The sequence below is a fragment of the Chionomys nivalis genome, chromosome 20 (assembly GCF_950005125.1).
Source record: "Chionomys nivalis chromosome 20, mChiNiv1.1, whole genome shotgun sequence".
NCBI lineage: Eukaryota > Metazoa > Chordata > Mammalia > Rodentia > Cricetidae > Chionomys > Chionomys nivalis.
This window is the reverse complement of record NC_080105.1, coordinates 53,753,025-53,767,247: the sequence shown is the minus strand read 5'-3', so window position 1 is coordinate 53,767,247 and position 14,223 is coordinate 53,753,025. Positions and strand designations below refer to the sequence as shown.

At 49.1% G+C, this 14,223-nt stretch overlaps 1 protein-coding gene across 5 annotated transcripts in view; it reads left to right on the top strand.

Annotated features, from left to right (window-relative positions):
* The window catches only part of Arhgef10 (Rho guanine nucleotide exchange factor 10), an 86,679-nt gene that overhangs the window by 33,847 nt on the left and 38,609 nt on the right, over window positions 1-14,223 (top strand). For 4 of the 5 annotated variants that reach the window (XM_057752686.1, XM_057752682.1, XM_057752684.1 and 1 more), the window contains 6 exons: window positions 1,440-1,546; window positions 6,985-7,062; window positions 7,300-7,479; window positions 9,180-9,296; window positions 10,677-10,769; window positions 13,560-13,730. In XM_057752686.1, the coding sequence (XP_057608669.1) occupies window positions 1,440-1,546; window positions 6,985-7,062; window positions 7,300-7,479; window positions 9,180-9,296; window positions 10,677-10,769; window positions 13,560-13,730 (746 nt within the window). The remainder of the gene's footprint in view (window positions 1-1,439; window positions 1,547-6,984; window positions 7,063-7,299; window positions 7,480-9,179; window positions 9,297-10,676; window positions 10,770-13,559; window positions 13,731-14,223) is intronic. The other variant, XM_057752683.1, reaches the window with a different exon arrangement.

Genomic DNA, 14,223 nt, shown 5'->3' with positions numbered 1-14,223 from the left:
GTTCCACCCGGACGACCAAGGCCTACCCCCTCCAAATGATGGAGAGGCTTTTCTGTTTCAGGCCCCCATGTAGTTGTGGGGTATTGGCCAAATATGTAAATACAAAGTTAACGGAGTCTCTGTAAATAGCTGAGTCTTCTGCCACCCCCTCTCACTAGAGGGTAGTTAGTGCCACAGCTGCCCCTGTGTTCCACTTCCCGATAGCCCTCGGGTGCAGAGACCCTGTCTGTGCATACCTAGTCACTTCAGCCACTGTAAATGGCACTGCTGCGTGACAGTACTGATTGGCACTCCCAGTCTTTGTCACTCTGCAGGGGCTAGGGCTGTATGTCAGGAGGTAACCATCTGCGCAGGCGTTATAGAAGCCTTCTTACTAGTGAGGAAAGACTTGCTGGCATTACAATGCTCAAGTTTTCCTACATCTCACTAAAGGACTGTAGCCTGTGGCCTGTGTGTGTGTCTGGGGACGCTGAATGCTGTCTCCAGGCTGCAGGCATGAGATCCTTTAGGTCAGAGGAAGGTCCTAGAGCTGAGCCAGATAGCAGCTAGGACCTGAAGCCCGGTGCAGGCCTCCAGCTGAGTGCAGCTGTGAGAGGAGGTAATGGCAAATCCCTGGTCAGCCGGGATGGTTCTCTTGTAGAGTGGGGATAGGAGAGAGATGGGGGAACCCAGAGAAGTGCCCCTAAGTACGCTGTCTGTCTCCCCTCCCCAAGCTGCCACATAGTTCTCAGTCCTGGATGTCTGAGTTACCTGGAAACCGCATTATAAACCTCACTTGTTCGGGTGCCCGGCCGTCCCATTGGCCTCTCAGGCCTCTCTTACCTGGAGCTCCTGTGCCCCTGCATCCAGACACAGTGCCCGTTCTAGCCCAGCTCAGCTGTCTGGGTGCCTGAAATGGGTTTAGTTTGGGTTTAAATTTTTCCCAGTGCAGGGGATGGACACCAGGGCCTTGACACACGTTTGACAAGCACTCGGCCCCTGAACTAGATTCCCAGATTTAAAGTTTGATTTTTGTAAAATTGTGCATTTTCGAACCCCAGTGTGTGGAAGACAGGGAGTTAGTAGGTAGGTCCCACCTGAGTCCTCCATGGTAACTAAGGGTCCGCTCCCAGCCCCTGCTGCTTTTCTGTTTGTGATTGTGTTACTTTGTAATGTTAGAAGCTAAAACATCTATTTCTATCATACCATTTGACTACATAACTAAAGATAAACTTCAAAATCTCAGTGGTGATGCTCAATTACCCTTGTGGAAGAATTTTTTTATTGGGTTTGTTAAATTTCCAATTTAATAATAGCCATGTGGAAAGTATGTATTTGGACTTGAAATCTTCTTACAGAGATGATTTATTTTAAAACATGGCTTGTTTTACTGTACTGTGATGTCATAAATACATAATTTTAATGTGAAACTCGTGCATTTCAACTTTCCTTTTTTTTAGATCACAGGTATTGTTTTGAAGAAGAGCAGAATTTGTTCATTGATGTTGAGTGCAAGCACCCCGAGGCTGTCCTGACCCCGATGCCCGAGGGCTTGTCTCAGCAGCAGGTGAGTGAGGGGCTCACATTGGAGGGCCCGCTGCTGATCTCTGATCGCCCACCATACACCGGGGCTTCCACAGTTTGCCCTACACCAGTGATGAGGAGGTCTGGTCTTTGCTCTGGCCTCAGCACAGTTCCCTAAATACCGTAATTTCACCTCCAAGTGTAAGGGTGAGAAATGTGTGGAACTTAATTTCTCTGTCACAAGTTATTTATTCTAGCTCATACTGATATGATAATTTTATAGAGGCAGTTATATATAGTGAACCACGCCTATAATTCTAGCACTGGGGAAGTTGAGGCAGGAGGATTGCTGCCAGTTTGAGGCCAATCTTGTAGAGGCATTTCATTTGTATTTTAATAAATAAAGCTTCCCTGAAGATCAGAGCATAAAACAGCCCCACTGGTCAGCCTTACAGACTAGGCAGTGGTAACACATACCTTTAATCCCAGTAGCCACACTGGTTTGCTATAGAAACAGGGCAATGCATGCCTTTAACCCAGTCCTAAAGAGTCATATAAAACAAGTCTCATTCTGAGATTGATGGAGGCAGGATCACCATTTCGGACTGAGGTAAAGGTAAGAGCCAGTGGCTGGCTGTTACGCTTTTCTGACCTTCAGGTTGAAAGCCAATTTCTGTCTTTGGGTTTTTATTAATCGTGCTTCACAAGGTGGGATGTATAGCCAGACCGTATCTCAGTAAAACCCTTAAAGAGACAGTATACAAGTGTATGTAAAAGATGTATACACAGGTGCCTAAAATTTAGAGTAAAATGATAAGACTTTCTTTTTAAAGACTTAATTAATTTTATGGATGTGCGTGTTTTGCCTCCATGTATGTAAGTGTACCATGTGCATGCCTGGTACCCAAGGCAGTCAGAAGAGAGCATTAGATCTCCTGGAATTGGCATTACAGATGGCTGTGAACCACCATGTAGGTGCTGGGAACTAAAGTTGGGTCCTCTTCAAAAGAATCCAGTGCTCTTAACCACTGAACCATCACTCTAGCCCCCACATGATAGACTTTTAATAACTGATGAAATTATCTGGATATAATTTGTTTCATAACAACATCTGATAGTAAATTCAGGGAGGGGGATGGAAGTCAGTGGTTTCAATTTGATTTTCCTTGGTAAAAGGAAAACACAAGAAACAAACCATAATAAATGAAGATTAATAACAAGTTAGAGATGAGCCCGTGGATAGGTAGACAGACTGGTGATAGAGATGCATAGATCATGTATAGGTAAATAGATACAAACCATGGACGCATAAAAGGAAACTAATATGCTACGGCGCAAGGTTAGCATCGAAAGGGTTTAAAGAGGATATCTACGGGATGTTACTATTGTCCAGGCCCGGTCAGCAAGCTCACCTTGTCTTAGCATTGAAAATGGAGCCAAGGCAGAAGTGGCCGTAAGAGATGTCTATCAGAGGGTTACACACACACAGTATGGAGGTGTGGACAGCCTGGGAACTGCTTGGTTAGTTATCAGCCGTCAGGGCCAAGGCTGGATGCTCTCCAGTGCCCATGGTCCCCTGTCTGTGTGCAGTTTACAAAGAGAAATCTGGGCATGGAGGAGGCGATGATCTGAACCACGCCCCATAAATACACGTGGAAAAGTTGGATTTTGTATTCCAGTCTCATCACAGACCCACTCTGAAGCCCTTTCTTGTGCCCAGCTGGGGAAGTGACCTGTACTGCTGGCCAGGAAAGGGTTGTGGACAGATTGCCACTGACACAAAGAACCCCGCACACCCTCTCTTGCTTCCTGGCTCACCCACCTCTTTCGAGCATGAGGCTGGCACCATTCTTGACGTGTTCTGACGTCACTGTTTCCAGCCTTTGATCATATGTGGGATCTCAGCTAGATGCTGGGGACAAAAGATATGAGTGATGCCTGGATCCTGTTCTCTGTCAACATTCCTGTGCCGGACAGGAAGTGCAGAGGAAATGCTGCCTGTTGTAGGAGGAGGGGCAGCTCCACAGAGGAGGTGTGGCTAGCCTAAGTCCCTAGAGGTGGGAGGTAGTAGAATGAGCCTGAGGAGCCAGAGAGCCATTAGTAAACACCATCCAAACAAAAAGAATGGGCTGGAACTGGACCGGGAGCACTGATGGGTTAAGACCGTTAACAGGGCACAGAGTGTGTGAACACGCAAGCGGGGGTGTGGCCTAGATGAAACGGTGGGCAGGGGTATAGGGTAGGTGAGATCCTAAGCCAGGGCGTCCAGTGTATCAGGAGACAGTAAATAGAACGGCGTGGTTTGTGAGGAGGTAATGGGTACCGGCGTGTGAGCTTGTGTGGAGATAGCAGTGTGGGATGTGTGAGATGAGGGAGGGTGTGGGGTATAGGGAGATAATGAGCAGGAGCGGGAGGAAGCCGTGGGTAGAAGTGTGATGTGTGAGGGATGGGGATGCTGCCTAAAATGGTCAGTAGTGTGTGTGTGCGTTCTTCTGAGGGAAGCCACTGCTATGATTTTGTTACTTATATTTCTTTGTGTATGTGTATAGGTGTGTGTGAAGGTAGGCAATGCCATGATGTATGTGTATTTCTGTGTGTGTCTGTATGTGTGCAAGTAGGCAATTGTAGCGAGCTGCGTGAAGCCACACCTGATGGCAATGTAGAGAGCTGCGTGGAGTCGCACCTGATGGTGCTGGCTCCCGCCCTCCGCGATCCCGAAAGCGAGTGCTCTCTGTGATAACTAATATCAACTAGGCCTGACTTATGCTATTATCATGCAATGATTGTCAGCTGCTTGCATATGCATGGACCTATGGGCAGTGCCCACCTGGCAATCCGGGGTTGGTTGCCCATGCCTACTTAAGGGCTGGGAGAGGTTTGCCCGGGGAGAGAGAGAGAGAGATTTTACAATTGTCAAAAGGTCCTGAATAAAACTGCAGTGAGAAGAGCTCTGGTGTTGCGCGTCCTCCTTGCTGGACGAGGGGGGCCGCGACAGGCAATGCCACGATGTGTGTGTGTGTGTATGTATGTATGTGTCTGTGCATGTGTGTGTGAGTAGGCAATGCCATGGTGTGTGTGCGTGTATGTGTCTGTGTGTTGTTTAAGTAAGCTATGCCATGGTTTGTGTGTGTGTATGTGCACACGCACAAGTAGGTGATGCCATGATGTGTGTGCGTAGGTTGGAGGACAATTTCCGGGAATCAGTTCTTTCCTTCCACCTTGGGTTCTGGTGTTGGAAATTGGGTCTTCAGGCTTGGACAGCAAGTGCTTTCTCCCCCAGCCATCTGGGCAGTCTGCTCAAAGGATTTTAAACAGGAGGTATTGACACCTCCATAATCCCAGCAGCCTCTTGGGTACTCATTGTGGTTAGTAGGCCGGATGGGGTAGAGATGGAGATACACAGGTGATGATTAAGTAGAGACATCTCTGCAGAAAGGTCCTGCTCAGCCACATTGATTGTGTTTAACCCCAACTCCCCTCCTGCGTGCCATGGATAAGGTCTCAGTTTTCCCATGCTACCAAGGCCCTTAGCAGCTCCTGGAGTTCTATGTTCTTTGTCCAGCTTGCTTTCCTATAGTTGTGATTCACGTCTGGTATTTTTTTCCCTGGCAACTGAGTTCTCCTTGAGAGTTCTGTCTTTAAAGGTTAAACTGGGGGTGTTGATGCTTTTGGATTCTTTTCCCCCCTCCCTTCTGAAATAGGAAGAAAGTAGTATAACTAACCAGAAAGACTGTGCATCAGATGATCTTTTCATGCCCTATTTTAGGAAGCGGTAGGATAGCTCTTATATTTTTGAGATTGTTATTGGAAATTATTTGCATCCTAAGGGCACCAGATCTTAGTCACCCTACAGCATCCCATGTAAGGACAAGAATGGCCACGGAATGGTGTGGACCCTCCAGACTCAGGCTGCTCCTGAGAGAGCTAAGTGAGGATGGCCTCATGGCAGCTCAGAGTGCTTCTAACCACGCTTCATCTGTGCTTTCTGAGGTGGGTTCTGGGTTTGTAGGCCAAGCTGTCAGGAACTCATAAGCTAGGCCCAGCGTCTTGTTAGTCCCCCTGCCTGGGCCTCCTCGCTACCGGGATTGCAGGTATCAGCTGCCAAGCCTGTGTTCATACAATGCTTGCTACATATGCGAAAGGATTTGAGTTTGACCCCCCTAGAACCTGTGTAACACATGGAGTGTGGTGAGATACATCCCAGTACTGGGGAAGCAGGCTAGCCGGATCCCTACCGAACTGGTGAGCCACAAACCAGCAAATGAGCTTGTCTCAAAAAGTTAAAGTCCGCGGGGATGATACACAGGTTTGGTCTCTGACCTACACACTTCCTTCCTTCCTGCCTGCCTGCCTGCCTGCCTGCCTGTCTCTCTCTCTGTCTCTGTCTCTGTCTCTCTCTCTCTCACACACACACACACAGAGTTTTGAGCTTCTTTCGATATCTTCGGAAGGTTCATTGTAGTCTTAGTTTTGTGGGTTCAATATGTAGTCCTTTTTGTAAGAGCAATGGCTGTCTTTGCTAATATTTCATAACTCATGGTTAAACTCTGAACCTTGAATGTTCAGGGTAGAAATGATGTCTTTGCCACTAGGTGGCACTGCAGTATCTGCAGATCATGCCATTTAGCAAGTGTTTGCTAGAAAAGTTCTGGTGTGTACTGGTGTGAATGTGGTGTGTGTGTCCATATCGTGTGTGATGGTAATGTGTGTACAAATGCATGTGTTAAGCATGTGTATATTTGTGGGTGTTGATTTAGGGACAACTCTACTGTAGTATTTTGCCTTATTTTTCATGTTAGTGGTTGATAGGTTGATACTTGCTAGGATGTATTTGGGGTAATGACACTACCACGTGTCATTGCTGGCATTTTGCAGACATGTTACAGCTGTATGCTGATATCTTATATTAGCAATGAAAAAAATCAGAAAATGTGGTTTAAATGCAAGCATCTCACAATCTCTCCTGAGAAGTTCACATCTCCCATGACAGGAGAGTGTTAACACGCTGCCCAGGTGTGTGTGCCACCACCGCCCAGCTGTAATTTGAGGTATAAAGGTGACAGTTGTATCACCAGATGTGTTTTATACCGGCTGTGCTCTTTAGTTAGCACTCCGCTCACAGCATTTCCTCAGAGGCCTCCTTTTACTCTATCTTAAAGATATCTTACTGCTGGGTGAGTTCAAGGCCAGCCTGGTCTGCAGAGCAAGCTCCAAGACAGGCTCCAAAGTGACACAGAGAAACCCCATCCTGAAAAAAATCAAAAAAAAGAAAAAAAGCCTTTTTTTCTGAGACATGGCTCTGGCAACTTGAAATTTGCTATGTAAACGGCTTCATCTTGAACCACGAAGCTCCACCTGCCCCTGTCTCTCCACTGCTGGCCAGAGATGTGCACTATCACATCTGGCTTTAACCTGGAAATAAAGTTTACCTGTGTGCATCCTGAAGCAACTGTCTGCCATCTTGTTCGCCCTTCCTGACAGGTTGTGAGGAGGTACATCCTGGGTTCCATTGTCGAGAGCGAGAAGAACTACGTGGACGCTCTGCGGAGGATTCTGGAGGTATCCAGCACCTGCAGCACGCTTAACCCCCTCCTTCCCCGTCGCACATAGTTTTGTTGGATGTGTGTCGTATGCATATAATTATGACCCAAAGTGTACAAGTGTGAGAAATTCTCTGAAAAGTGTAACTCTTGTGACTGCATGCTGATGTTGAAAGTCACATGATTTGTTCTGAAGTGAGAATAACTCTCTTGCCACCTCGGGTGACTGAACTGTTCATACTTGTTTCTGGTTCAGCAATATGAGAAGCCGCTGTCTGAGATGGAGCCCCGGCTCCTGAGTGACAGGAAGCTCAAGATGGTGTTTTATCGGGTCAAAGAAATCCTGCAATGTCACTCCATGTTCCAGATCGCACTGGCCAGCCGTGTGTCTGAGTGGGATGCGGTGGAAACGATCGGCGACGTTTTCGTGGCCTCGGTAACCTAGCAGCCCCCATTCCACACCCCACCTGAAGCTCTGTGGGCTCTCAGGGTGCATCGCTTCCCAGACCCCAGAGCCCCTAAGGATGCGTGCTGATAAGTTAGTGCCCCAATTCTGTTGTACACTCAGGGAAGGAGCAGGGTCCCCTTTCCCAGGGGACAAATGGGCCTGGGCAGAGGTTCAGGACGGAAGACATGTCCAAAAAGGCTTAAGTGTACACACTTGATCCCGTTTTGGTTGCACTGTCATGAAGTGAGTCCTGTTTTCGTTCCCGAGCGAGGGCTCTGTCTGTGTAGTGTCACCGTGCCCCCGCTTTCTGATGTAGGCCATACTTTCTCTACACGATATTCTCTGTGTCTGGTGATTGTATAAAACGAGGCAGAAAAAAATATCTGGATGTTTTTCTCAAACCTTTATTCTTTGACCTGATGTTTTGTTACACGGACCTAGGATTTGGTCCTCCTTGGTGATGCAGGAATACAGAGCTCAGGCAGCTTGCAGGTGACGTTTCCTGGCAGCAGAAGCAGCCGCCCAGGAGCTGAGGGCACGGCATTTCTATGTCATTGCTTTGGAGTCATTGTATTTTTCCTCTTTAGGAGGGGCAGGTCCAGAGTGTGTTGTTTCCCCTTCCGTCCAGATGGAGAAGGCTGTGGGTGAAGCCAGTTAGCTCTGTGGTTACCTAAGGTTGCTGTCAAAGGGGGAGAAGCTTGCTTGAAGGTTTGTGGGGAAGTTCTTGTGAACTTAAATGATGCTACATTAGTGATGTAGCAAACTTTTAACAGTTATTTTTTCTTCTTTTTTCTAAATTACAATTGATTTCTTTATTGTGTGTTGGGGGCACTCATGGAAGTCGGAGGACAGCTTTCATGGTCTGCTCTCGTCTCCCACTCTGGGTTTTTGGCATTGAACTCAGGTTGTCAGACTCTACCCTCTGAGTCACCACACTGGCCCTGTTAGAATTTTTGAGACAGAATCTTGCTTTGTATTCCAGGCTGGCCTTGAACTTGAGGTGTCCTGACTCAGTTTTGTAAGCATGAGTGCTGGCCCAGCCCTTTTCTCCGTATAGTTTGAACAAATACCTGATGAAGTGGACAAAGCAAATCACACGCGTTTCAGCATCATTACCCGGGCCACACACACACACGTGCGCACCCCACAGCCAGAGAAAAGCTGCTGGAAAGCATGCTCATGTCAGTCACCTGTCTGTCCTTGATGGCACACGGTGTCTTTGTGAAAGAACGAGAAATAATTGGTCTCTGAAAGTTGATACCAGGGGCACCAGTCCTGCCTCTTCCTGTATCTTGAAGCCTTTGTGTTTGCAGGAGAATAGGAAATGTTAGCATATGGGTGTCATATCTCCACCTGGGGAAGGGATCAGCCTTACCCTGTGTTTGCAGAGGTGAGTTGTGCCCCAAGGGAGGATGTTGGGGCCACTGAGTGATGACCCTTCTTCTCTTGGCAGCTGTGTCTGCCCAGGAAACTTAGAGCTGGCTGGCTGTGCTCCTCTGCAGCCAGCAGGGTTTACCTCCTAACTTCAAGTGCAGGAACAGGTGTATTGGGTCCAGCCCAGCAGTGTCCAGCCAGGTGGGCACCAAGTACGCTGCAAGCATGCAGGGAAGAAGAACCGCGTGCAGCCCCAGTGGTTTGTGGTGTGAAAGCCTTGTGAAGGGCATGCTCTCCCAATCTCTTTTCTCCAGTTCTCCAAGTCCATGGTGCTGGATGCTTACAGCGAATATGTGAACAACTTCAGCACGGCTGTGGCCGTCCTCAAGAAGACATGCGCCACAAAGCCCGCCTTCCTTGAGTTCTTAAAGGTAAGCACACTTGCACTGCTGTGAGTTTGAAGCATATCTTATGACAAGTCCATAGCAAAGTGCCTTGGAATGAAGCTGGCCTGAGCCTGGCCTTGAACATGCTGTGTTGTTTACTGTAGAGTCATGATGAGACCCCGGGTATCTGCGGGATGGGATTTTAGGCTGTATGTAGTAGCTTTTTGAAGGAACTTTTGTTTGCATACCTTAAAAGTGTGCTTATATGGATATAGACGTAAAGGAAGTTCAGTGAGAGCCCGCAGATGGCTGGGCCTCCCATCTCCATGTGGTGCTAGGAGTGACAGTAGCCTGCATCTAGAGCACAGTCGGAAATGAGCCCCTCCCTGAGACAGAGCAGAGACAAGGCCTGGAAAGGCTGACCCCATGAGGAGCCCATGCTAGAGATGTGGGCTTTGTGCCTCCTGGTGTCAGGCTTAGAGTGCCAGGCCCTTGCTGCCTTCCTCCATTCCACAGTAGAGGGCAGTTCCCTGGTGGGTGCTGGTCTGCAGGCATGGCTCAGAGGCCCAGGCGTGAATGCCTAGCTGAGGTTGCCGTACAGAACCAGATTGAAGTCCCTTCGGGGAGCTTGGGCTTCCCTGCTCAGTCCCAGCTGAATGATAAAGCTTCGGGGCACAGTGTGTTCCTGGAAAGGTCCTGCCAAGGTCCCCACTGCACATGGTCAGCTCAAGGAGCACTATCCAGAAATTAAATGTCCTCTGGCTTTGGAGAAGCTGAGCTCTGTGTCCTTGAGCTGTGACATCATCTCTTTCCCTAGAGGGAACAGAGACATTACCAAGTTAGAAATTGATTTCCTCTGAGGGTTTTTTCAGGAGCTTGATGCTGTGGCATTGCAGTGCCTATATTCCCTTCTGTTCTCCTCGCCAGGGCCAGGTGACCTTGAGTCTAGGCCTAGCTAAGCCTTGCTGTGTCTGTGTGCCCTGTAGCAACCTTCACTGTGTGGGGTTATTACAAGGAGCCGATCCAGGTATAGCCCCAGGGTCAGGGCCACCCATGGCCTCAGGAAGTCCAGTGCTGGTGCCTCTCTGGGTGCTCAGAGATACTTGTAAAGATGCCTGATAAGTGCTGGGAGGAACTTTCTCTCTGAAATAGCAGAAGGGGCCACACCCTCTCCTGGAGCAGACTGACCAACATGGAACCTTAAGAACTCTGGGAAGTGTATCGGGGCCTGAGACAGCCAGGAATGGCTCCTTCTTGGGGCCAGCATCAGCAGAGTCTTCCCAAGGGCTGGTGTAGAAAGTGTTTTCCACGTGTTCTAGAAAGTTTCTTATTGCGTGGCCTGTCTATCATCCTTGCTCTGTAGGCAGCAGGCACACAGCAAGGCTGGCCCACTGCATGCACTGAGCCTGTCCTTCTTCCCTGTAGCAGAGCCAGGATTCCAGTCCGGACCGAGTTACACTCCACAGCCTTATGATGCGACCCATCCAGAGGTTCCCGCAGTTCATCCTCCTGCTGCAGGTATGCCAGGCCACAGAGAGCATGTCCTTGTCACTGTGGTGAAAGACCAGGGGCAGGAGTGGTGAGACCCCGAAGGCTCCCCTCTCTCAACAATCGCAGACCTCCTTTGTGGCTGCAAATAGATGGGCTGCACCTGGAGTTGGTCACTAGTCTGTTGCTGTCACGGGACAGCAGGGCACAGTCACCCGCAGCCACAGTGGCTGTGGAGACCAAAAGGGGGGCTGAAGGGTGATATGGGCTGCCACATGGGTTCTAGAAACCAGAGGGTCCTCTGCAAAAGCAGCCAGTGCCCTGAACTCCTGAGTCATCTCTATACCCGTAAATTGTTCGGGGTTTTTGTTTTGTTTTGTTTTTGTTTTTTGGTGGTTTTGTTGTTGACAGAGTGTCATGTAATTTAAATGCAGGGTAGGTACATATTGGTCATGACGACTGGACCTTTGGGCTGTTTGTGCCGAGATCTTTCCCTGTTAAAAGACAGAACGTTTAGGGAGAAGTTGGTCGTCAGAGATTCATAGGATGTCCATGTCTTTTAACAGCAGAGTTGGTCAAAGTGGGAGAATTCATGGATCGGAGTAATAGATGTTGAAGATTGAGGACTCTTGAACAACAGCCATGAAAGACTGACTGAAGGACTGCCTAGGAGCTGTGTGAAACGCCACAAGAGCGTTTTCAGAAAAGGCTACCGTTTGGCTCCAGGGAAGCAATCAGTTAGCAAGCAGAGTTTATACAGAAAAAGACACCAGGGTGATTGTTGTGATAACTTATAAAAAGGGGGTGCTGCATGAGATAGAACCATGCTCAGCTCTGAGTAGGGGTGTTTGTGATGCCTGTTAGCCTCTTCAGGAAACATCCCCAGCCCTGTTTGTAGCAGTGGGGGAGCGTCAGCCCCAGGTGAAAGCCAGGTAGTTCCTGCCCCCCTTTATAGAGCCTCTTTTGGAATTGGAGTCAGCCCTTGGGTGCTGCCATTCCTGACTGCACATGCATGTGTCAGTCCTTGACATGGTCCTGTGCTGTTCATAGCACTTGCCAGAGCCTCTTTCTCAGGACGCCAGCTTCTCTGGCCCTTTGTGAGGTTTTGGTGATTGCGGCCATCCTTCAGCCTCCTCCCCCAGCTCTAGTGATTTCCTCTGCATCCACTGCACTGTGCTTTGTCAAGCATCGAGGCTACTTTCAGACAAGTCCTTCTCTGTGCGGTTGCTCTCGGTGAGTTTAGAGCACAGAGTAAGAGATGCTGTATGCTGGCTGTCGTAGGACTTGTCGGTTTCTGAGCACACAGTAGACTCCTGAGATGAGAAGGCCGAGTGAGGTCATCTTCAGCATCAGCCCCCACTGTGTCCGCTCTGCTCTCCACAGTCATTGTGTCCTTTATGGCTCTGAGCCAGGCACCTGACTGCTCTCTAGTGGGGCGAATCTGACTGGTTAACTGGTCCATTCAGCAGTGATCTGAGCTGGATCTTGTGGTGCTCAGCACCTGCTGGGCCACCTTCCCATCACCTCACAGGGATCTCCCGTGCTTACGCCTCTCCATCCAGCCTTTGCCAACGTTGGGCTTTCCGTGTCCAGTGCCAGCAGCTCTCCCAGCCTGCACAAGAGTGAAGAAAGCTAAGGTCTCTTCCCTTAGCTGACTCGAGGAAATGCTGTGTCTTGCTAGTTTGACTTTTCTCCCTGTTTCAGCATCAAGGCTGTTTCCCTTTCTCGTCACTGATGTCTTTACTAGAGGAGAACATTTAATTTCCCTCAAGAGACTTAGAGACTGTATCAGGTACAGCTGTGTAGCAGGTGAGACAACACTCAGACTGGCCTTGAACTCAATGTTCATCTCAGCTTCGAGCTGCTGATCTCCTACCTAGGCCTCTGGCCTGCTGGAATGGCCTGTGTCCCTACAGCTGGCCCCATTTCTTGCTTTTGCTTTAGAGTGAGAAGTGTGAGAGTCCCCAAAGGTCACCGTAGGATTGTTGATTGACCCACTTCAGTACTGTTGTGTCTCCAGTGTTAGGAGAAGGAGAAGGTTCAGGGAGTGCCCTGCCAGCAGGTCAACAGAGCACACACACTTATAGCTTCAGCCCACAGTCTTGGAGCGGTGTGGGCTACGGTACCCCAGAACAATTGCGATAGTGGCGTCAAGTTCTCCATAACAGGATGATAATAAAAAAAAGCCTGAAATAGTGTGAGAATTACCAAGTAGGACTTGGAAACTCGGCGTAAGTACGTGCTGTTGGAAAAACTCAGTGTGAATGGGTGGATACAGTGCTTGCCTCAGCCTGCAAAAGGCCTGGGGTCTGAGGGAACAGAGAGGAGTGTGAGGAGAACCTGTGTGGTACCACGCAGTGCCGTACGTCCTTTGTGCGGCGTGGAGAGACAGGGCACACAGACCTGCTGGGTGGGTCGACCTTGTGGGATAGTAGATGCCACGGCAGCACAGTTAACACTGCTGGGATCTTCGGTGAGTAGGTACAGTTGTCTGACTCCAGGAGAAAAATGCAGCCTGACTGTTCTGTCCGGGCCACTGTTGGCTTCTGAGATGGTGGTGTATTCCTATGCCAGGGGCCCACACTGTGTATTTTTTTTTTTCATCAGCAGTTTCATTTTTACACCAAGAACTGACTGGCTGTTTAGCCAGGTGTTGAGGTGATTCTCTTGTCCCTCTCTGAGCCCCGATCCTCCTCCAGCGGTGACTGGCTGCCCATGCTGGCTGCCCACGTCACTCCAGCTGCCTGACCCAGCACTCTGCTAACTGTTGGGCATGGAAGCGTCTTTGCTGACCATCCACACCCTGCCTCCTGCTCACAGGACATGCTGAAGAACACAGCCAAAGGACACCCTGACAGGCTGCCCCTTCAGATGGCACTGACGGAGCTCGAGACCCTGGCGGAGAAACTAAATGAGAGAAAAAGAGATGCTGACCAGCGCTGTGAAGTCAAACAGATAGCAAAAGCCATAAATGAAAGATACCTGAACAAGGTCGGGAGAGGTTTTTCCCAGCCCTTTGCTGGAGTATTTCTGCTTCATGCTAACAAACCAGGGTGACAGTTTATTAATTCCTAGGGTAACTCCCTCTGCTCAGCTAACTGTGGTGGGTGGGGCCGGGAATACTTGAGGTTGTTTGTAAAACCTTCACCTTTGCCCATTGTTTTCTCAGCAAATGGGCTCATAGATTTGATAGCACCCCCTTTGGAACCAAGAACCCCAAAAAGGTTAAGAGCAACTCTGAGCTTTAGTTTCAAAATCCCGTATTTTGTTTTGGTTAGCTGTTTGTCGCTGTCCACCTATGCTGAGCTTGGTGTGCTTCAGAACAAAGAGGTCCTTGGCCTGGCTGCTTGGCTTCCTCTTCTCAGAAGGATTTCTTGTAGCACACCACAGACCTCCCTAGGCCTTCAGATGTTGGCTTAAGGCCCCGTCTGTGGGGGGAGCCAGTCTACATGTAGGAGCCCTGCTAACTGGTGCGGTGTTAATC